At 52.2% G+C, this 22178-nt stretch overlaps 1 protein-coding gene across 2 annotated transcripts in view; it reads right to left on the bottom strand.

The window, feature by feature from the left end:
- LOC118775482 (breast carcinoma-amplified sequence 3-like) overlaps positions 1 to 22178 on the bottom strand; it is a 228806-nt gene that overhangs the window by 132647 nt on the left and 73981 nt on the right. For both annotated transcript variants that reach the window (XM_036525425.1, XM_036525426.1), the window contains 6 exons: positions 18825 to 18952; positions 18406 to 18571; positions 17869 to 17969; positions 13231 to 13331; positions 10634 to 10830; positions 9612 to 9709 (listed from right to left, as the gene is read on the bottom strand). In XM_036525425.1, coding sequence (XP_036381318.1) covers positions 9612 to 9709; positions 10634 to 10830; positions 13231 to 13331; positions 17869 to 17969; positions 18406 to 18571; positions 18825 to 18952 — 791 coding nt within the window. The remainder of the gene's footprint in view (positions 1 to 9611; positions 9710 to 10633; positions 10831 to 13230; positions 13332 to 17868; positions 17970 to 18405; positions 18572 to 18824; positions 18953 to 22178) is intronic.

Here is a 22178-nt window from a genome sequence, read left to right as displayed (position 1 = left end):
GTGTTTTCCCCCTCTTCAGCTGAGCCCTGTGTTGCCTTTACTGCCAATTTAGCGGATTATGTCCCGCTGACCAGTGTGCCTGCAGTGGCGCCCCCGTCGGTTTTGGGTGGGGGGGGGGGGGGGTATAACGGAGACGTGGAGCGTGTCCCGCTGCCAGGGGGGCCTGAGGGGGCCGGGGGATGGGGGGCTGGTGTTTGTTATCTCCGTGGTCCCAATGTCACAGAGGTGCCGATCTCATCTCCTCGCAGTGCCCCGCTCACCGGGTGCCCAATTAGGAGACGGGCACCACGGGGGAGGCCCTGGAAGCAAGGTGTGTGCCAATGGCAGGCCTGGCTGTCAGTAAAGGACACCTCCTCACCACAGACAGCACTTTCTCCAGGAGATAAGGGCCTTCTCTCTCCCCTCCTCTCTCTCTGTCTCCTTTCCTCTCTCTCTCTCTCTGTCTCCCTTTCTGCCTCTCTAATTGTCTCACTCTCTGTCTCCCCCTACGTCTCTCTCTGTCTCTCTCAGTCTTTCACACTCTCCTCCTTTCTCTTTCTCTGCTTCTCTTCTTTATTTATTTCCAATACACACCTATTTTTGTGCCTCTCCTCAGTAAGTGCGCAAAGTGTCTGCTCACCCCGCGGGAGTACAGTATATTAATTCACAAACCCTTTCAGAGGCACAGAAAGTGCTTGGGACCTGTCGTACAAGCTCAGTCAGGGGCCCCAGTTCGCCCTCCTCCGAAATCATTGTTTAATAGGAGCACTCCACACAGGCCAGGCCATGTGTTGACTGCAGAGCCATTTTCTGGATCTTGGCTTCAGCTGAATGAAACAAACCACACTTTTCCTTTGTGCCTTCCAAAAATAACTGACACCCCCCCTCCACCCCCCCCCCCCCCACCACCACCCCACTCCATTGCACTCCGTCTCCTGCATGTACCGACATTAAGATAACTACATGGTACTGTATGTACAGCAGAATAAATTAGCTCAAATAGCCGACTGTTGCTTTTACGCACACTTTAAACGCTTTATTGAAAACACATGTATTCCAGGGGATTTTTTTTTTTTCTTCCCTTGAGCGTCCCGGGAATACATTTTGAGTTCTCGCGGCGGGGGTGGGGTGGGGTGGGGGGCGAGGGAGAATTGGAAACGCCGCTTCCTCCAGCCGATTTCAGCAGCAGAGAGGTTAAATGGGAAGCGCGTGCGCCCCAGGCCGGGGCCCGGCACCGCGGAGGCATTCCCCAGATATAAACACGCCAAAGTGTTAGGATCTGAGCCTCCATCAACAGGGCATTAGTCTTTCAGCATTCCCACATACGTGCATCCTGTCTGTTTATTATAAACACATTTCAGCGCCACGCCGATTTGGGCTAATATATACAACTATTTGGAAGTTCTGCCGCGGTTGGCTATCGGCCCTCTCGCCCGGGGGGAGGGTCGAACTCTTGAATCAATTTACCGGCGAGGCGAGCGGAGAAGGGGGCATCCAAACACCGAAGGGGGGAAAAAAAGCCCCAGAAAAGCGGCGGAATACTAATGAGAGCTCTCCGCATATTTTCACACAGAATACCGCTTTGAGGGAGAAAAAGGAAAAAGGAGAAGAAAAAAAAACACAATTAATACAGCCCAGAAATGATGTTTTCCAGCCCCCCGTTCATACAATAAGGTATAAATTACGGCGATAAGATCTGGGGAAAGTTCAAACGGAGAGATTTTTCACGTCTGGCCCCGTGCCCCTGTCGTCAAATTAATGGATCCGCGCTTAAGTTGGGCTCCCAAAGAATGTGATAACTCGCGCTTCCTGCGCTACTGATAACGGCGCAGACGGAGGAGGGGCCCGGGGCCCCCGGAGCGGCGGCGGTGCGCGCGTCGCCAGGCAGGCGGACAGGCCGGGCCCCCGCCACTTCTGACACGCCAACCCAAAACCCACGCCGGAAATGAAAAGGCTACTCCCTCTGAGACAACAAAAGGCCCTGTTCTGTCAGACCAGAAAAAACAAAACAAAAAAAAAAACATACACGCACAAACTCCAAATTACCAAACACACGCACACACACGAGCACGCGTACAGCCCCCGGTCGCACACACTGTCCAGGCCAATTGTGAACTGAAGCAACAATGCGTCTCCTGTCTGTGTAATTTTTTTTTTCCTTTTAAGCCGTTTGGTGCGCGGCCGTCGCTGCCGTGAGGGCTGTGGGGTTTCACGGCGCTGCAGAGGAAGGGCCAAGGATGTGCAGCGCGGAGCTGTAAGCGCGATGCGGCCGACTTACAGAGGGAGCCCATTCAGAGAGACACGGGAACGCGGGGGACAGGGGCGGCCTTACAGCGGCGGGACAGGAAGCGGGAGCGGGATTTTCTGCCTGACATTTTTCACGTTCCTCGGGCGATTTGAAAAGCACGCGCGTGCGCCCGTAATCGGAGGGCCGCTCATTTCCAATTTCCACGTGAGGAAAGAGAAGGGGGCGGGGGTGAGGAGGAGGAGGGGTGGGGGGGGGGGGAGTCGGCGTGGGGGAACAGGGGGGCGCTCCTCCACGGTCGCCACCTGGATCCGTTGCCCGGGGACGACGCGCTCGCCCGGGTTAATCCGCCCGCTAAATGAATAAACAAAGGGCTGCTCTGTTGCTCGGACGGCCAGGTGAGCAGATATCATCTTCCGACACCGAAACTCATCTGCGTGAATGTGCCGCAGGAAATGACCCGCTGCTCCTCCACACCTGCAGGGACGCGGAGGGGGGGGGGGCCTTCTGCTGGGACACAGCTCCACCCGGCTGTCACATGCCACAGCCTCCGAGAACACCGGGGACAGAGCGGGGCCCCTCCTCTCCTGCACGTCCCCGGGGTCCTTTGTCCGGTCCTCGTCCAATCGTCACTCGCTCACACATAAAAAACAAAATAAATCGCCGGAAAATGAGGAAGCTTTCCCAGCTCATGGACACGCTCTCGCGTACGGGGCGCAGGAAATGTGGGCCGTGGTGAGATGTGATGTCACCCAGACAGAACCGGCGCGGCTGACCGGAGGTCGCTGGCGTACTGCTCCCTCATCTTTCATACACAATTCATCCCGAACCACTCGTAATGACTGCGTCGGAGTGCCTCACAAAAGCCGCTTCCTTGTAAGTGTAAAAAAAAACACCGTGGCGGAGGCCCAATAGATACATTATGGAGGGAGAGTGCGAGCTGGGGACCTGCTTTAACACCACCGAATGCAGATAATGCTGCCGCGCGCGGAGACAGTGTCAGGCTCTGTTAGCGTCAGCCACGGCCATCCTGGGATCAGCAGACATATGCTGAGCCCACATCCACGGAGGAGGGTGTCCTCTCGGCTTTAGAGGCCTTCGAGCCGACCTGCCGCTCGCCGAAAGAGCGCCTTTAGCTGCGCCGAGGCCTAGGCTCGCACAGACACGTCCCCCCCATGCTGCATCCGATCAGCCCGTCAATCAATCAAATTTTATGTAGAGTAGCACTTTTCAACAACCAGTTCAGTCAAAGTACACTTCACAGTGGATATTTTCCAGAGGGAACAAGGAAAACATAGGAAGTCATTTAGCCAATACGGGAGAAACGGGAAAATGATTTCTTGGCCTTTTCTTAAGGCATGATTGCTCCTCCCCTCCTGGTAAATAGAAATGCACTGCACACAAAGACATTAGACAGGGTACGATAAACACAAAGACATTAGACAGGGTACGATAAAACTTCACTAATTTGTGAGCTAATAAAGAAAGCCTGCACTTTTTAGCATCCTAGTGGTTTTAGAGAAAGGCACAGATGTTTTGACCATGCATATGGACTAAAGTCAACCAGTGATTTTTTACTTATTATTTATTCTAAACACTGCATAAAAAGCCATAGCGCTAAATCAGAATCTAAAGGCAAATAACAAATTATTTGAATTGACTTTAGAAACAGGCCTCAAACAGAAATGGCAGAAATGGCTCGCTCCACTCCTCAGGAATACTAGGTCCTTTGGGCTTGTGGGTACTGTGTAGGTATGATTGGTCCTTTGGTAAAAGTAGGTGTGGTTACTGTGTAAACTGAAAATCATTTGCATATCTGATAAGCTTAGCTGCAGGTGCCTTGAAGGAATTCAACAGAGAAAATAAAGAACTTCAGTGCACAGCTTAACACAAGTTAGCAGTTTATTGTATATAACTGATGTTACATATTTCATAATTGCTACTTTCTTGGTAGAGCAGGTGTTTTACGAAAGAAACACCAAATTTTAAAAGGAAATTGCTCCCAGAAACAGAAGTTGACCAGTGCATGGTAAAATGTAAACTGAAGTGAAGCTTGAGAAAACTGCATTGGCTCTTATGGTAGATGACAAGTTCAGATGGCCTCCGAAACTGTATACAGCTGCTCCAACCTACAGCTGATTTAACCAATCTGATGGATGGCATTAGCACAGACAGGACCCTCTGTGAACTCAGTATAACAGCTCTCCTAAACAGCTTATGGTTTTACACTGAGCACTAACAATAAAAGAGGGAAAATGTCTAGATTTACCTCCAATACAAAAAAAAAAATAATATATTGAGAACATATTTTTAGCTCGATCGATATACTCAAAATATGTAAAGCATTATCGTTTTAGAATATTGCAATTTAGTATTTAGTACATAAAATAGTATTTAGTATATATCTGCTTTGCATTACAATATTTTATATGAATTTCAAATATATTCTTGGGCTGAAAAACATTTTTCTCTATGAATTATGACATAATTCATTTTCATATGAGCTGTTGTACAGTTATCCTGTGAAATTAAAGACTGTAATGATTTTCACTGAATGGGGACTTACAGACTGAGAGACACTTGTCCTAGAGAGAGCAGGTACGTGATGTGTAATTCCGCTGTACCGAAAGTCCCAGCTCTGTGCCCCTGGGCCAAACTGCCCCACCCCCCACACAAAGGTGGGCCAGCCATTCACGCAGGTCATGTGACGGAGGGTGGCACAGTCCCAGACCAGCGCCACATGTTTGGCCAAGCCCTCCGACAGCAGAGGAGCTTAACGCCCCAGCTGGCTCCCCTGTTAACGCACGTCAGTCATACCGTTGACAGGCAATCCCCCCCCACCCCCCGACCCCCCCCCACCATCACCGCCTCTGATGGAACCACAACTGATACTGTATGTCACATCAAAATCTGTCAGTCAGTCACGCCTCCTGTTCCATCCATGCGCAGGCCCTGCACTGCATGTCTCTGACCTACTTCTGAGCGTGAGGCAAGCCCCCCTCCTGCCTGAACCGATCCTGGATCAGGTACGTGCTGCTGAAGGTGTCCTGCCCTGAGGCTGTGGTGACCCACAATGACTCCACTCTATACCCCCCCCCCCCTACTTCCCATCCTCTCACCTGTAGCGACCTCTGCCTGCTGTTACTGTGGAAACAGACATCTAGTGCTGAAGTGCTCAAAACCCATTTGCTCGTGGATGGGATGTGAAGACAAAACGAATGCAGTGCCTGGTGCTTCATGGGTCAGGTTTGGTGGGCTGTATCTCAGCTCTCCGGAGCGCGGCGAGCAGCCCTCAGCGCGGGGAGCGAGAGGGGAGAAGGCAACACACACACACACACACACACACACACACACACACACACACATACACACACACAAACGGGGGCAGAGGGGTGGGTGGTGAGGCCCGATAGACGGCCTGCCAGCTCTGTGGAGGTAGCCCATGCGAGAGGGGGAAGCGCGCGGCAGATGCCAGACACATTGGTGTCCGTTCAGCGACTTCAAAACAGCAGCTGCCCCGCGCCTCCCGCCCCCTGGCACTCATCGGCCAATCCCGCGCAGCCAGGGCCATCCTGCACGCCGTGGCGCGCCAGTCCCTCCGCTCGCACCCTTTCGGCGCCGCTCCTGCCCTTACACACCGCGGAGCATCTCCTCAGCCCATTCGACAACAAACACAGGCAGGGAAGATCAACAGTACAACAAACCCAATGACGGTTCATTTTAGCGTTCACAGGATACTCGGGTTTCAGTTGACACCTTCGATTACCCTCAACGCGGAATAAAAATCAGAGCCGAGCGCGGCGAGGTTGTTAGCGCGATTTACGAGCCCTTCCTCTCCGAGGTGGAATTCTGCTCCTTCTAAAGCCCCGATGGCCGCCTGTGATCGCTCAGCCGATTTCATGCGCGGCCTCTATGAATCCGTACATGTGCTAGAGCCATTTGGCGGCCGTCTCCCATAAGTGCTGTGAAAGAAGAAGAGCAGAGAAAGGGGATAAATCCAGGCAGCTGCCAAAACGTGCTGAATGCATTTACTGTCGTCCAGATAGAGAGGGGAGGAGATGCCGCAGGAGATAGAAAAGCCAGCCCCGAGCCACAAGCCCCGGACTCACGGCCGCCCGTAAGAATGGCGTCTTTCACAGGGGGATCACCGTGGACACGGTGGGAAAAAAGCCCCTAAATAAGTACCTAAATACCACCTTTTCCATTGTATCAGAGCCCTCCGGGTCACCAAGAGAAAGATCAGTGTTCAGGAGATGGGGGGGGGGGGGGAGGGGGGTAGGGCAGGTGGCAGCCTGATTGGGGGGGGGGGGGGGGGTTGCTGGGGGTCACAGGAACAGGGGGCCTTATCAGCATTGATTAAAAACAACAACAAAAAAAAAAACCCTTTATTGTGAACGAGATCTTGTGGGCCTGAATGCGACCACTATCTCTAACAACAAAGTGCCTTTATGAGCAGGCCAGGTAATTACAGGCCGCGGGTCAGGTCCCTCAGACCGTATCCATTACCGGTGGATCTGTCCGCTGAGCCGCACCGGGCCAAGGGAGAGGAAGCCAGGGGATCGCTCAGGCCCGTCCCACCCGCCCCCGGGCAGCGCTGCCTCACCGGGCCACGCCCCCTTCCTGGGGCCACGCCCACCTCCACAGGGCCATTCCCACCTCCACAGCCTGCGTCTCCCGCCCAGCAGCTGCTCGGAGCTCCCTGTCACAGGCAGCTTTGGCATCTCACAGTGATTGGAGTAAGACGAAAGGAATAAGCATGACGCTGGCAGTGATCGGCGATAGAGATGGCGATAGCGATCAGTACCGCTCATTTAGCCTGCGACGCGATAACCCCACACTAGCAGGGCCTCAGAGGTGGCCATAAAATGTGTCAATTTTCATCACAGTTTCATCTCAGGATACACACATACTGCCTATACACACACATGTGCACACACACACACACACACATGCTTTTGAAAACATTTTAAGACCTTCCCCTATGCCACTCTTCACCAGGAGCAGATTTCAAGCATGACGCTCCAGAGGAAAAACAACCTGTATCTTATGAGCATGAGAAATAGCATGGTGCCTTCTGAAAAACACTGTGACTCTTAACCAGCTCAACGAAGAGGCAAACAAGCGGGCGGAGAGGAGACCTCGTCAGCCGTTCCCTGGGCCGAAGCCTAAAAGCACGCCGATAAGGGGCCAGCATCATTCCGGGGCGCTGGCGCGCGGAGATCCCCAGCCTGCGATATCACCCCAGCCCGGGAGAGCGCCACTTCCTCCCCCCCCCGGCATCAACGCCCGATCGCTCTCTCCACCGAGTCAAAACAAAACCAAATCAAAAGCAGCCCCTGTTCCCGCGTGCGTGCGTTTATCAGAACGGCGGGCAGATTAAGGGCCGCCTCTCCCCTCCGCACAAAGCCCTGTGTAGTCTACGCTCCGCAGCTGGATGACTCCGCGCGCGGGGGGGGGGGGGGGGGGGTGGGGGGGTGGTGTTGCGGGGGGAGGCGGGCGCGATAGGAGTATCGATAACTCCGGCCGCGTGTCGCATCGATTCCGTGAAACCGAGACACTGGCGCTGCAGTTCCCCTCCCGGCCGAACCCGCGCGCCCCACCGCGACGTCGGCCAGGCTGGAAGAGCCGCCCGGCGCGGGGGAGAGGGGGGGGGGGGGGTCTACCGTTTCAGACCCCACCACCCCCACACCCCAAAAGCATCTTCAGAGAGAGAACAACGCTCGGCGCTGTCTGTGCTGCAGTATCCGGTGCGCGCAAACAGAAGGGGACAAGGTTTCAACGCAATCAATACCATTAATAATGCGCAAGGTTCCCACTCAATAACCCGCGCAAGAAAGACAGAAGGAAAAAAAAAAAACAGACAGTCAATCGGAGACACTGTTACGGCCATGAAATTAGTGGCGATCGATAGTCGGGAGTGTCTCGTCTGTCCGCTCTCCGGGGCCCGGCGTCACCGGCCACGGCGGCGGGAGGGTGGCGGTGATGACGACGGTGACGGGGAGAGTCGGAGGGCCGTTAGCGGTGCCGCAGGACGGGCTCCCCTAATCCCCAGGACAAACAGAGCCGTGCAGCCCTTTTGAAGGTAAGACAAAGCGATGCGCGCTGATAAGAGGAGGCGCCACGCTGGTGGAGACCCTGAGCGGTGAGCAATCACACACAGACTGATAAGGATCGCCCCATAAAAGGCAGCGGAGCCTTCCCCAGCGCCCGGGCTGCTCCTGAGCTGGACCAGAGGGGGAGGAGGAGGGGGAGCAGGGGGGCAGGGGCAGGGGCTTCCTGGTTCAAGCCAGGTAATAAAACTTTACGGCCTGGTTTAGGAAAACAAATGTGACTGAGGCCCCCTGTTATGAGGCGGATCTCAGTCCCCAACTGCCGCAGCTGCAGAGCCAGCCCCGTAACGGGGTGAGAGCACAGGGCCTGTCACGGCTAACACCACTGCCACCTCAATCATGAGAGAACACACACACATACATACACACACACATACGTACATATACACACACAGACACACACACACACGCACCTACACAAACACACACGCACACATACACACAAGAACGACTCTGTGATACAGACGCAATGGTAGATTATCACAAGGTGAAATCAGATTGGTTTGACACAGAACTACTGTAGAAAGCCCCGCTGCAAGACAGTGGCATGATGACACAATTCGCATTCAGTACAGTAGTGAATTAAGTACACACCATCATCATCACAGTCACTTTAAAGAAGGATTTAAAACATTGACCTTTCCCTGCAGATCGTGTCTTACAATCATTACCTTTAAATACTTCAGACAGAGACAAATTGCCACAGAAGGGGTGACTCCATCGGCATGATTTTATCAGAAATATAAAGGCTTTAATTCAATTGCCGTATTGAACATGCAACACGCTGGCCACAGACACAACAGCAACGCTGTGGGCAACGAGACCTACTTTAAAGGAATAACCGTGTGGCGGCACAGATCATAGCTGATTGGATTACCCTAACATAATAACAGGATAAAAAAAGATAAAAGATAGGTAAAACAACTCTTTTAAAACAAGATCAATTTAATCTGACCTAAAGATCAAGAATAGGAAGTCTATTTATCCAATCACCGTAGGGTTAGGATCATAATATCTGTGCGCTGCATTACAAAAGGGCCAGCTCCCTGGCTTTGAACTGACACCCCTCTCCAGCTCTGTGGGTAAATTCTATTATGTCTGTGCTGGACCCGGCGCAGTCTCGGCTGCAGACGTGGCAGAGGTGGAACCGATCGATTAGGTTATGCAACTGTTACTCGGGGACAAGGGGAGGACCGTCCCTTTGGCATTCGCGGGCGTTTTGGAGTGGGGACCGTCGCCACGGCTGCTGAGGGAAGAACGGGAGCATCTCTCCCTACCTGACCCGGTGTCGATGGCGCTGGACTGGCCCCGGTGCTCCGCCACCAGCCCGTAGGACCCGGGCATGCTCACTGGCTCCGAGCGAACCGGCTGGATCCTGTCGGGGTGATTGGCACATGCTTCAGTATTATCAGTGAATGCAATGAGGCATAGGAGAGTGTCCATTGGTGATGAGCTAGGGTCAGTCTGTTCTCGCACGGAGCCAGTGGCGGTGTCTCTGTGAACAGTGTCCTTCTGTGCAGGAACCTGGAGGGTGTCTCCCTGGATGGAGCCAGTGTTTTCTGGGATGGAGTCGGTATATTCCGGTTTGCGGTCAGTTTTAGCTGAGGTGTCAGTGTGTGAATTTAGAGCAAGTGTTAGCTGAGGTGTCAAGTATGTGTTGGTTTAGTGTCAGTGTTAACTGAGGTGTCAGTATGTGGTAATTTAGGGCCAGTGTTAGCTGAGGTGTCAGTGTGTGACGAGCTAGGGTCAATCACACAGTAGTTAATCTATCAGCATGTGCTGGTTTAGTGTCAGTGTTAGCTAAGCTACTGGCATGTGCTGGTTTGGGGCCAGTGTTTAAAAAAATGTCAGTGTGTGCTGGGTTAGGGTCAATCATACAGTAGCTAAGTTATCAGCGCGTTCTGGATTAGTGTTCGTTTTAGCCAGACTATCTGTGTGCTGGATTATGGTCAACAATACTGCAGCTATGGTATCAGCATGTTTTGGGTTAGTATTAGTGTTCCCTAAGCTATCAGTGTGTGCTGGGTAAGGGTCAGTGTTAGCTAAGCTCTCAGTGGGTACAGTTTTAGTGTCAGTGTTTTCTGAGATGTCACTGTGTGCTAGGTTAGGATCAATAATACAGTAGGTAAACTCTCAGTATGTTCTGGGTTAGCCTTAGTGTCAGCTAAGCTATAACTAAGTGTGTGCTTTTTTAGGGTCAGTATTAGCTAAGCTACGAGCATGAGCTGGGTTTGGGTCAGTATTAGCTAAGCTATCAGCAGGTTCTGGTTTAGTGTCAGTGTGCAGGTGAGGTGAACACCTGAGGCTGTGCAGGTCCAGGTCGTCGGTGTCAAAGTCGAGCAGGGGCTGCTGGGTGTCGAGGGGGCCGTGGGACTGCAGCACCGAGGAGCTGGAGGAGATGACGGTTGTCTGGCCAGAGGGGTGAATTGTCTTGAACTGAAACTGAGGCCCCATCCACAGACGGCGGTGAGGCCCGGTGTGGGTCACTATCTCCACCTGGACCCCAAAGAGAGCCCCTATTAGCAGGCTAACACATACTGACCACTGCCATTTTAGGACAGCTATCTGATATAGGATGACATGAAAATGCCCATCAAATTATGTACATGTTCTACTTACAATACACACACACACACAACACACACACACAATCTGTGTTTGCACTGAGCTGTCTTAACTGTAGGTCAGTTACACCTAAGGCAAGCCAGAGTCATTTTCACAACCTATTAACCCAGGGAAACCTGCACTGGCCAACGTCTGACAGAAAAAATAAGGGACAAAAGCAATCGGGGAGAAAGGTTTTTCGATGCTTACTGCTAAAAGCAGGCAAGCAGGAAGGTTTTTTTCCATGCCTACTGCTATCTTGCACATGCCACAAAAATAAATAAACACCAGACATTAGATACACACACGAGATCGGCATATAATCAGCATCATTCAGGTCTACTATCTTTTTGTTGTAATCTTTCCCAGACAGGAAGAACAAAAGCGCAGGCATTCTCAATTGGAAGCTGGTGAACAAACGCACAAATTTCGGCAAGTGATCTCACTGAGCTCGCTGATTTACAAACAAAAGCTGAGAGAGCAGGCGTAGGCGGCGCTGGATGAGCTCAGCTCAGCCAGACCTGGCCAAAACGCAAAGCATCATGGGCTGTGGTGGAGCTGTGCGTGTTCAGGTAACGTGGGTCAGCAGAAATCAGGCTCCACACTGACACACACACACACACACACACACACACACACACACACACACACACGCAGTCGTGCACATACACAAATTCACACATGTGAAGACAGCGTAAGAAGAGCTCTTCCTGTTTACTGTGTGAAGAGACATTTGACATATTCCTCTAAACAGTGTGATCTCTCTGGATAACATCATTTTCTGAATTTTACACGGCAAATCTCTGCGCCGGCATTACAGACATAGATCCACGCACCTAACAGCTGACGCAAAAAAACAAAAAAAACAGCACAAAACAATTATTGCTTGTGACGTTTTCCTTTCTGCTGCGGCCCAGCTTTTCCGCTGGAGCGGTGGCCCGACACGAAAGCAGGGCGCCGAGGCGGCTTATGCTCTCCAACACGGACTTGCATGACGCACCCTCGGCACAGCTGTGTAAATTAGGCCACGGAAGAGGATTGCTGCGTTTTTTGCGGTTAACACCATCAGTGTTGCGCCGCCCCGGAGATAAACAGATGCCGTTGCAGTTTGTCACTGGGGCTATGGCCAGATGTTCCCCCCCCCTCGACCCTCCTGTCACGTTGCGCCGTGACATATTGCACCCACTTCACACTGACAGCTCTCATTACCCCCCAGCGTCTCGGCATGGACCCCCACTGCAGGACGGGCCCCCCTTTTCACGCGATGCCTCCCATTGTTGACATATCGGCCCGGCGATGTAACGTCCTATACGGATTACGTAAAAAAAAAAATGTCCAGAAGGTTTAGACGGCATTAACCCAATAGCTGTCATGCCACATATTCATCAATTTCGCTGATCTTCAAAGACCCCGCGACGGAGCCTCAGCCGGGGAGGTGCGGGCGCTGTTTTAGACCCCGCCAGCCGCCCCCGGTCCCGGTCAGAAGGACGACAGACACGCGGCGCGGCGGAAAACGCCTCTGCAGTTAAAAAGGTCACAAACAAACGTATTTCATTATAGCATTTGGATCAATCCAAATCCCTTAAAATGTTTTTAATGCTAATCTAATAAACCTAAACCCAGTTAAAAATGATAATGAAACCCACAAGGCAGCTGTAATGCAATTTATTTATTTATTTATTTTTTGCCATTTCTTTTATGCATGTCGTTCTTCCCCCGAAGTCTACTGTGACACACAAAAGTGTTCTAATTGGCTGTCAGATGGACTCCCCGCATCAGGTATTGCCAGTCATCTCCGATAGCATTACAGCTAGATGGTGAATTGTGTGTGAGTACAACTGTAACACTACAACGTACACTCTAAAAAGGACATGTTTCCTGATTGATTTATTGTCAGGCAGTTTCGGAGGGCACCAATCAGGCCACAGAGTGAGGACATCTGCCTTTCTGCATGACTGGTTGGCACCGGTTTCTCTGGCTCTGTATTCTGGATTGGACTGTGTCCTCGCGGCCTGTGCTTTAGTTCTATGTTCATGCGGTCCTACATGCAGCTACTGTGTTCACAGTGCTTTGTAAATCGCTCTGGATGTGGGCCAAATGTGTACGTGTCAATGGCTGGGGATTATGGGAGTCAGTGGCCGGATCTCTCTTCAGCGCCTGCATGAGTCAGCCCCACCCCCCACCGGCTCATGGTTAGAGCGGGTTTCGGCGCACTCCGCCCCGTTGCTGTTTGTTTCGGGGCAGGTGCGGGGCGAGCAAGGCGCACTCAGGTGGGAGTGGCCGCGTACCCACCTGGGAGAGCCACTCCTCGTCGTCCTGCCCGCTGTGGTCCGACGCCAGGCTGTCGTAGGACTCGTGCCGTGTGATGGGGCCCGGGCTTCCGGGGGGTGCCACTGCAGGCAGAGAGATGCGCACATGCGTGAGAGAGAGAGAGTGTGGGTGTGTGTGTGTGTGGTGTGCGTGCGTGTGTGCTTCAGTGTGTGTATATGTGTGTGTGTGTGTGTGCGCCAGTGTGTGTATATGTGTGTGTGGGTATGTGTGTACATATGTATATGTGTGTGTGCATGCGCATGAATGTGTATGTGCGCCTGTGTGTGTGTGGTGTGCGTGTGTGCGTGTGTGCATGCTTCAGTGTGTGTATATGCGTGTGTGTGTGTGTGTGTGTGTGTGTGTGTGTGGTGTGCATGTGTGCGTGTGCGCATGCTTCAGTGTGTGTATATGTGTGTGTGTGTGTGTGTGTGTGTGTGTGTGTGTGTGTGTGTGTGGGTGGGTGTGTGTGGTGTGCATGTGTGCGTGTGCGCATGCTTCAGTGTGTGTATATATGTGTGTGTGTGTGTGTGTGTGTGTGTGTGTGTGTGTGGTGTGCGTGTGTGCGTGTGCGCATGCTTCAGTGTGTGTGTATGTGTGTGTGTGTATATGTGTGTGTGTGTGTGTGTGCTTCAGTGTGTGAGAGATAGCACGCAGCACACAGACAGATGGAGCACTCGCAGGCTTGAATAAGCAGGCGGCGGGAATAAGGCCTAATGTGCAGAGTGATGCGTTTCGCAGCTCCGCTCGCGGCTACAACGAGCTTTTGCTGCAAATTTGTCTAATAGGAGAACAGGCAGTAAAGCTGTCAGGTTTTCATCTGGTGCACACGAGAGGGCCTGATGTCTCTCTCCCTCTCTTTCTCTCCGTCTCTCTCCCCGGTGTGAGCCAGGTGTTCATCCCCACTTGAGTGAGCCGAGGTGTCCCTGCCTGGTTTCCACCGCTCGCTCTGCAGCCACGGTAACAGATACACTCGGGTCTCCAGAGGGGCTGACGTAATGGAGTGTCTGCATTCTTATTTTATCTGTTTATTCCTTTAATGAGGCCCGTCCGCCCTCCGAGGGAGAGGCCAGAAAACCCACAGGTAGGGGAGTTAATTTCGGGGTGGGGCCTAAACGATCAGAAGGATGACCCCAGCCCGGGCACTTTGATTTCTCATGTGTTCCCTAATGGAGAAGAACAAAGACAGCCTGTGTTACTTATTAAATGCAATCTAGCACCGCCCCCCCCTCCCCTCCTTCTCTCTGCTCTCTGACCCTGGAGCACAATAGCTGTTCACTAATGAATTATTGAAGTTTTGTGACGGTCAGTCGCTCCACAGATCGGGTTTCCCTGGGCTTTCATTAGCCCTCCTGGCCGGAGTGGCAGCGAGGCTCCGGTGGGATGGGCCGATGGCCGTCCCTGGCGCCAGCGGAGTGCGGTGCGACCGTACCTGCAGGAGGGGGGGGACCGGGCGACCCAGGCTGACCGCTCTGCAAAACCTCCCGCCATATGCGCCCATTGTCGCAGAGCCATGATCTTCTGGCTTGTCTTGGGACACGAGTGCAGCCTGAGGAAGGTGGGCGCGGTGCTGTCTCTCTCTTCTCCACTCAGACTCTGTTAAACCCCGCGCCCAGTGACAGAAGTGCTTACAGCCGGAACGGAATTTCACGTAAAATAATCCTCATCCGAGCTGCGGGTTTGATCAGCATTTTGAGCAAACGCGCGCGGTGAATAAATGCGCCGTCAGTGTTTCCGCTGCAGACATGTTTAAAAAAAGAAAAAAGGCCGCCTTGACGTCACGGCCGCCAAGGCCTGAAAAAAGCCCTCTAATTGATGTTGTCAAAGCAGCAGCCTGGCCAGAGGCATTTAAAATGGACATATCAGCTCTGAACAGCAGGAGTGCTAACGCAATTCACACGTATAAAGATGCCAGGTGCGGCACTCGTTTGGAGGGCTTCTAATTTTCACAGCGGTGGGGACAGGAAAGGCTTCCTTCCAGCCATGTGGGGGGGGACAGAAGGTATCTGTTCAGAAGCAGAGGGTTCTGGAGGCCAGCTGCAGGTAGGAGCCACAAAGCAGGGAGGCTATTGATTGAGTGACCCCAGGGCTGCTGACAGATAAGGCCCGGTCTGCCACGCTGCTGATCTTATCTACGGGGGGGGGGGGGGGGGGGTGGGAGAAAGGAGGAAGGCCCTCCAGCCGTGACAGGTTGGGGTTTTCTTCTCTAACCCCTCGTAAAATGTAGCACGGCACCGGGAAGGTGCGGACGGACCGTGATTTAGGCCAGTCGACATCAGCCGGTGCTGACCCCCAGACCCCGGCGCCAGGTCTTCCTTTTACTGCTCGGACCGCAGGCTCTCCCACCCCCACCCCCCACCTTTTAGACACTATTGACAAACACGTGGCCTCACTGTCAAGAGGCAGCCCCTGAGGTTTTCGCCTCCACAATTAGTGCATTATGACAGGTGGGGGGTGGAGGGGGGAGAGGCAGGCCTAACCCCACTACCGCACTGAGGAGCCAGCAGCAGAGTCTGGAGGTAAATTATTCAGTGGTTGTCTCTGTCTGCAAAATTATATGAGCTGGAAGAGGTGTCTAAGCACACACTGCAGACAGCTCCACGGATACCAGCCGCCACTCTTGAACAGAGAGAAATGCGTCTCGGCTCTCAGGAATGAGCGTTGTATGGCTGGAAACTGAACTAGCACATTAATCGAAGCAGGCTAAGCAGCCCACGGCCTCACCCTGCGATAAATTCCCCCTCCCAGACGTGTGTTAAAAGAGGATCTGAGGGTGGTCTTGGCTTAAAAGGTTTTTTTTTCTTTTTATTTTTGTGAGCACTAGCCGTGCTGACATGGGTTGCCAAGCCAGAGGTCCGTGGTGCGGGGTCTTGGACGGCGTGCTATCTCTCCATCATCGGCGTTTTCTCCTCTTATCGTCTCACGCAGCGGGGCGCTCCCCCATCCTCCGCAGCGCCGGGCCGCCGGGGGCCCCCGGGGGCCCGGCTGGGCAGATGGACAGGTGGAGATAGCGGCCATGAAGTGGCGCCACGGCGCGCCTTTATCGGCCGGCCCACAGGCTCCGGCTCCCCTGACCCCCGCGTCCACCTGCTGCATTTTTAATCGGCCCCGGGTCATCCAATACAGAGCCGCAGACGCGCACTGTCAGTCAGATGCCCTCAAAGGGAGCAGCGTGGCTCCACCCACTGCAGCAAAGCGCCCTGTCTTCTTCCTTTTGCATTTTCTTTTTTTTCCCCCCACTTTTCCCTCCTTCCGCCGGCCACCTACATCTGATACACAGGGATGGAAATGAGATCGGTAACATCTGTATTGACGGGCCCAGGTGAGCTCCTACAAGGCCTGGTTTTTTAGGCTCTGTTTTAAGGCAGCAATCAGAGTCCATTTGTCCAAGCCCTTATGCACTGCATGGAGCCACGTATCGAAATCACTCGGGGACACAACGTTAGTCGGAGGGACACCACAGGACTACAATGGAGAGGGCTGAGGACAACGGCCACCACGCAAGCTGCGCATTTACGAGCGATTACTTGCATATTGTCCCGACCTCGACTTCTCCGGCGCTGAGCTGGTGCCGCCAAATCCTCCAAGGGGGCCTGGACAGAAAGGATGAGTGCACAGCCTGTCCGCTATCCCATCTCCTCGTTAGCATACCCGCCCCGCGCGCTGGGCGCGAGGCTCTCCCCTCGTCACGCCGAGAGACTTCATGGGTCTGACACACAGAATCCTCTAATAACTAATTCAGCAAAGCGTCCTACCCGTCAGGCCCTCAGCAGCTGGGATTTAGCGGAAAAGAAGAATCGCTCAGCGTTGCCTCTGGGACTCCGAGAGCTAATTACAGATTTATGTTTATTACAATGCGTCCGACACAACAATGCGCACTTAGTGGAGATATATTCCTCATCTGGTCATCCATGAGCAATCTGCCCCCCGGTCGCCTGCTCTCACCACTCAGATGTCAGCCTCGGTGCTCTCCTCCCTTTGTGTCCCTTATTCAATTATGCTGCATTATAGCCTCACTAATTGGCTTCATTTGAATGCGGAGTTAATTCAATATCACGGCAAAACGTTCAGGGGAGACACCCATCGCTGAGTGACAAAGGCCGCATTCAGGGCAAGGTTCGGGAGGGAAAACCAGTGTAATTCTGTTCGACACTGCTACTTCAAACAGCTGAAGCACTCTTCTTTTTTTTTGTATTTCCAGAGAGAAAGAGGGAGAGGGGGAGAGAGAACAGCAGCTCCTTTACCGAAAGGGCCCAGCTCGGCATGTGGTACCAATAACATGTTGAACACATCTCCCACAGAGAATAAACAACGTAAATCAGAAGGATATGCTGAGCCCACATCACCAACCTGACGCATGCGCACATGTACACACACGTAAACACACACGTAAACACACACACACACACACACACACACACAAACACACACAAAAACACACATAAGCTTGCACAAAAGAACACACGCACACACACACATACACACAGATACAGGCGCGCGCGCGCGCGCGCACACACACACACACACACAGACAGGCACAGGCACACACACACACACACACACACACACACACACAGGGACACACACACACACACACACACACACACAAAAGCCAACACTTACAGCCAGCCAGGAGGTACTGGTAGTGCTGCACCAAGTCTGATGCCAGCACCAAGGGATGGCTGGCGTTGAACGGTGGTTGTAGCTCGTTCCACTGCGGTGTCCTACTCCAAACAAACACAGAAATCAATTTAGGGAGCACGTATCACGGGGCCAGATGCACGGAGCAGTCAGCACTGTGCGAGAGCGGGCCGGACGCCCCGGGGCCTTCTGCGCTTCCCAACACGAGGGCCCAGGGGAAAACACGCGCTGGAGCAGCGTATTACACCACACAACGCTATCATTCATCTCCCTCTCCTCAAAACATCAGCGCTCTTTACTGATGAGTCAACAGATATATTCTTATGTGTTAATACCGTTACAAAAACAAATGTAACCCCCCTCCGTCTGTGTGAGTGATAGCCTTCCCTTGTGTAGGGGAGCTATCTGAGGTCAGCAGTCTGAGGGCCGTGGAGGAAGCCAGGACGCCATATCCCCAGCCAAGAGGTGGGGGCAATGGGGGACGGAGCGCGGGGGACAGGGGGCGGGATGCAGCCGTACCTGGCCAGGGTCCAGCTGGCCCGGGGGCAGGTGTTGAGCTCCAGGGGCGTGTCATCACCGACCTTCTGGGCTGTGCTGATTGGACGGGGCTCGAGGACGTGCTCCACCAGGTTGCCGTAGCAACTGATGATGTAGAGAGAGTCCACCACCGCCTGCTTGGACTGATCTGAGGGAGGCAGAGGGGAGGGCACCGTAGGTCATGCTCGGACCAGGCAAGTCGCACCACACACTTGAAATCACCCACAGGAACACGTGCGTACACACTGAACACATTTAATGCTGGTAATCCAGGGTCAAACCTGAAGGAAGACTCCTTCAGGTCTGTGTAGCCTCATTTTGGAACTGCATCAGTCTGATTACGGAGGGTTAATGGTCGAGTCCCCTGTGGTGTGGTGTGCGTGGCCTGCGGGGACACTCACCTTTCTCTCTCTTGGTGTTGGGGTTGGTCAGGAACCAAGAGCGCGAGGGGGCGAAGACGGCCGCCACACAGAACTCCCCCCCGGAGGACTTGCTGGGGGAGATGTGGGGGGGCGGTGGCTTGGCCTTGCTACAGGAGAGACAGACACACGGCTTTAAATGCCTCACTTCATCACAAGGGGCTCTAGGCAGGGCAAGGGAGAGCAGCGCACACCCTGCACAGGAACTACATCCAGGCCCAGAGTCAATGACAGCACGCTGCAGACAGGGGGCGCAAATCTACACCACAGACCATAGAAGACGAGGGAACTGGATACTACATTTAAAGCCATGGTTTTAAAAAACTAACTCATTTTTTCCATGGGGTGTGTTGTAAAATTACGAGGACACATTTTTCTTTAGGGATAGGTACCTTTCAAATTCATACAAAAATGCTCCACATTAATCTGTAAAAAAGGAACAAAAACTGTTTCATGATGGATAATGTTTCATGCACATTAAAGCAGGATCTGAAACAGATAAAAAGTAGATAAAAAAATAAAACAGAAATGCAGCTCAAACACAGAAAAAGGGGTGTTCTCAAGCACATGACATTAAATTGCATTTGGCTTTTTTTAATGACCGATTTCCCCAAAATCTTAATGCTATTGTTATGCTATGACAAATCCTTTCCTACTCTCCAAGAAATCCTCTTCGCATTCACCCTTATGCACTACACGTAACACCCTAGATTGTACTGACAAAATATCAACGAACATTAAGTCAGAGCAACACCAGGTGTCTGGGGAATCGACATCCAATCAAGATCATTTAGGAGGTGCAACGGAAGCAAGGGCTGCAGCGAATAAGTTAACTGGTCCCTTTAAGTAATCATGTCACTAACAATTAACTGTAGCTGCTGTGTCAACCTGCAGCACACTACACTAAATACTGGGCATATATGTGTGTGAGCAGAATAAATGGCTGTAATAATATTCCAGAGGAACATTATGTATGACAGAGAAGTTCAGAACTATGTGGCACCTGCAGAAGACTTCAGAAGTCTTCAGCCACCATACAGAACTGCCCGGTGAACCGCTGCTTACAGAAACAGTGTCACCCAGGGGGCTGACACAGCAGCAGTGTGAACATGGCATTCGGTTTCGAACCTAGCCCCAGAATCGCTGATACACTGCATAAAAACATGCACATTTTCGAGCTGGCAATCGTATCTGTACTTAAAAACTGAGGTCACGCACACGGTAATGTTAAGCATGTGCATGTCAGATTTCAGGCTATTTCAGCAGGTTTGCGGAGGGTGCTAAGAGTATGTTAGTTATCATCAAGGTATCACGCTACCAAAAAGATCCACTATCTTTTCGCTGAATGGATAACAAAACAACATACTGTATGCATCTGCGTCAGCTTAAGGGACTGTCGTTTCGTTATTCATCAAAAGTGAACTTGTGCATATCGATTATGCGGCCCTCTAGGCACAAGGCTGCTTTCCTATTCTCAACTGCACGGGGCTTCGTTGTGCTTATTCATCTGTTCCAAATGCTACCCTCACCCCCTCTCCGGGTCTCATTCTAGGCTAGCCTTTTAAAAATATATTGGGTTATTGTGCATGCCAGAATGGATTTTTATGAAACCTAATACAGAAATGGCTCTTTGCTGTGATAGGGGCCCATATGGAACTGATCAGAGAACAGTAGCACGATGAGATTATTGTCCGGCACATAACATGTCCCGACAGAAAAACCTGGCTTTCGCATTCAGCCATGAAAGTGGGTTCGAGGCTTTAAATACGCTGTGACACAAAGAAATTCTCCGGGGCGGGGCAGGGACACAGCCCTAGAGGAAGGGGTCATGATCCACTGTGCTAACGTCAAAGCCTACATAAAATTAATAACCTAGCGCTGATTAAACACAACATACATATACCCAGTGGTACAGGGTTTTTTTCCCAAGGTTGGATGTAAAGCGCTCCATTTCAAACGGACAATTCCAAAGTTTCCGTTTTTTTCTTCAGATTCAAATGAAATAAGGCGCGCTTCACACACTCCTTAGACCAAAGCAGGCCGGGTGTAGAGTGACCCGGTGCACCACTGATCCCTCGCTCTCCCACTGCCCTTCAGTCTGTCACCCAGCCACGACTGGCTCCTAGAACACGGGTCAAACGAGACACCTTTGCTCAGCTGCCCCCAGTTAAAAGCCAGCTGAAAAACCCAGAGCAGATTCCCGTCGGCCCACGTTTGTTACCGTTGGAGGAAAGGGGCTGCCGCATGGCCGCACGGTGTGTACCGTGACCCCCCGTAACGTCAGCGATGAGGAGGATAGCAACCCCATCGGGGAGGCTGTTTTCGCTCTCTTGTCCTCCTCCGGGCTCTCCGCTGGCGGGGGGGTCCAGAGGACGCGGCGCTGGCCAAACACTCGAGGCTGACACAGGATGTGGAGGGTTCACTAAGTGCAGAGTGCTGCTTCCTCTTTCTCTCGGCTGCCTAAATTATGTCCACATATCAAAGCCCTGCTGATATGGAGTAGATAGGGGCTTGCGCGTCCTTGATGTGAAGAACTTCACATGTGCTCGGTCTTGGAATAATAAACTCCCCCACTCCCGGAGAGGAGGGGAAAAAAAGGAAAAACAGAAAATGTCTTGGGATTCAAAGGAGACTATAAAACTTTGTTGCTCTTGATGCAGTTTGAGGCTTCGGGGAAATTGAATGAGATTACCAGCTTTATTGTGTGGGAGTCAGGTGGAGACCTTTTTTTGTGAGGTGGGGGGGTTTATTTAATCCGTAAATTACTGGTGGACCCTCGTTTTATACTGTTAACTCTAAAAGCTTGTGGTCAGCTGTTTTCAATAATGGGGGTGGGGTTCTGATTCCAGAATAGGTTAACATTAATTTCAATAATGTCTCACAATGACACACTACACCACACAGCAATCCAAGTAGTGTAACAAGAAAGCTTTTTTTTTCTCTCCCTGTCCCATGTTGATTTTGGACTGAGATCTTTGAACAGCGGATCCAGAAATAATACACTTTAAACGTTATATTTTATGGAATACATAAAGCGGTAAGTCCAACTACAAATTACAATGCAAAACCACTTATGACGACGAAAATCCAAACACCGCGAAGAGGGGGTGGGCGGGGGGTGGAATGTGGCAGCAGCAGCAGCTTAATGTAATGCAGGAGGTCTGGCCTGGATTCTGCCACTGCCACCCTGGCTGGACTGACAGCACCCCACCAATCCCGCAGTGCTCACCAGCCTCCTTCCCATCATGCACCTCTCCCTGCGGTCACGAGATAAAGCATGAAGCTGACCGGGTGTGCTGGGTTCTGATCCAGTAACGTGACCGCAGTCTTGTGCTC

This window comes from Megalops cyprinoides, chromosome 3, assembly GCF_013368585.1.
Source record: "Megalops cyprinoides isolate fMegCyp1 chromosome 3, fMegCyp1.pri, whole genome shotgun sequence".
Lineage (NCBI taxonomy): Eukaryota > Metazoa > Chordata > Actinopteri > Elopiformes > Megalopidae > Megalops > Megalops cyprinoides.
This window is presented reverse-complemented; position numbering and strand designations above follow the sequence as displayed.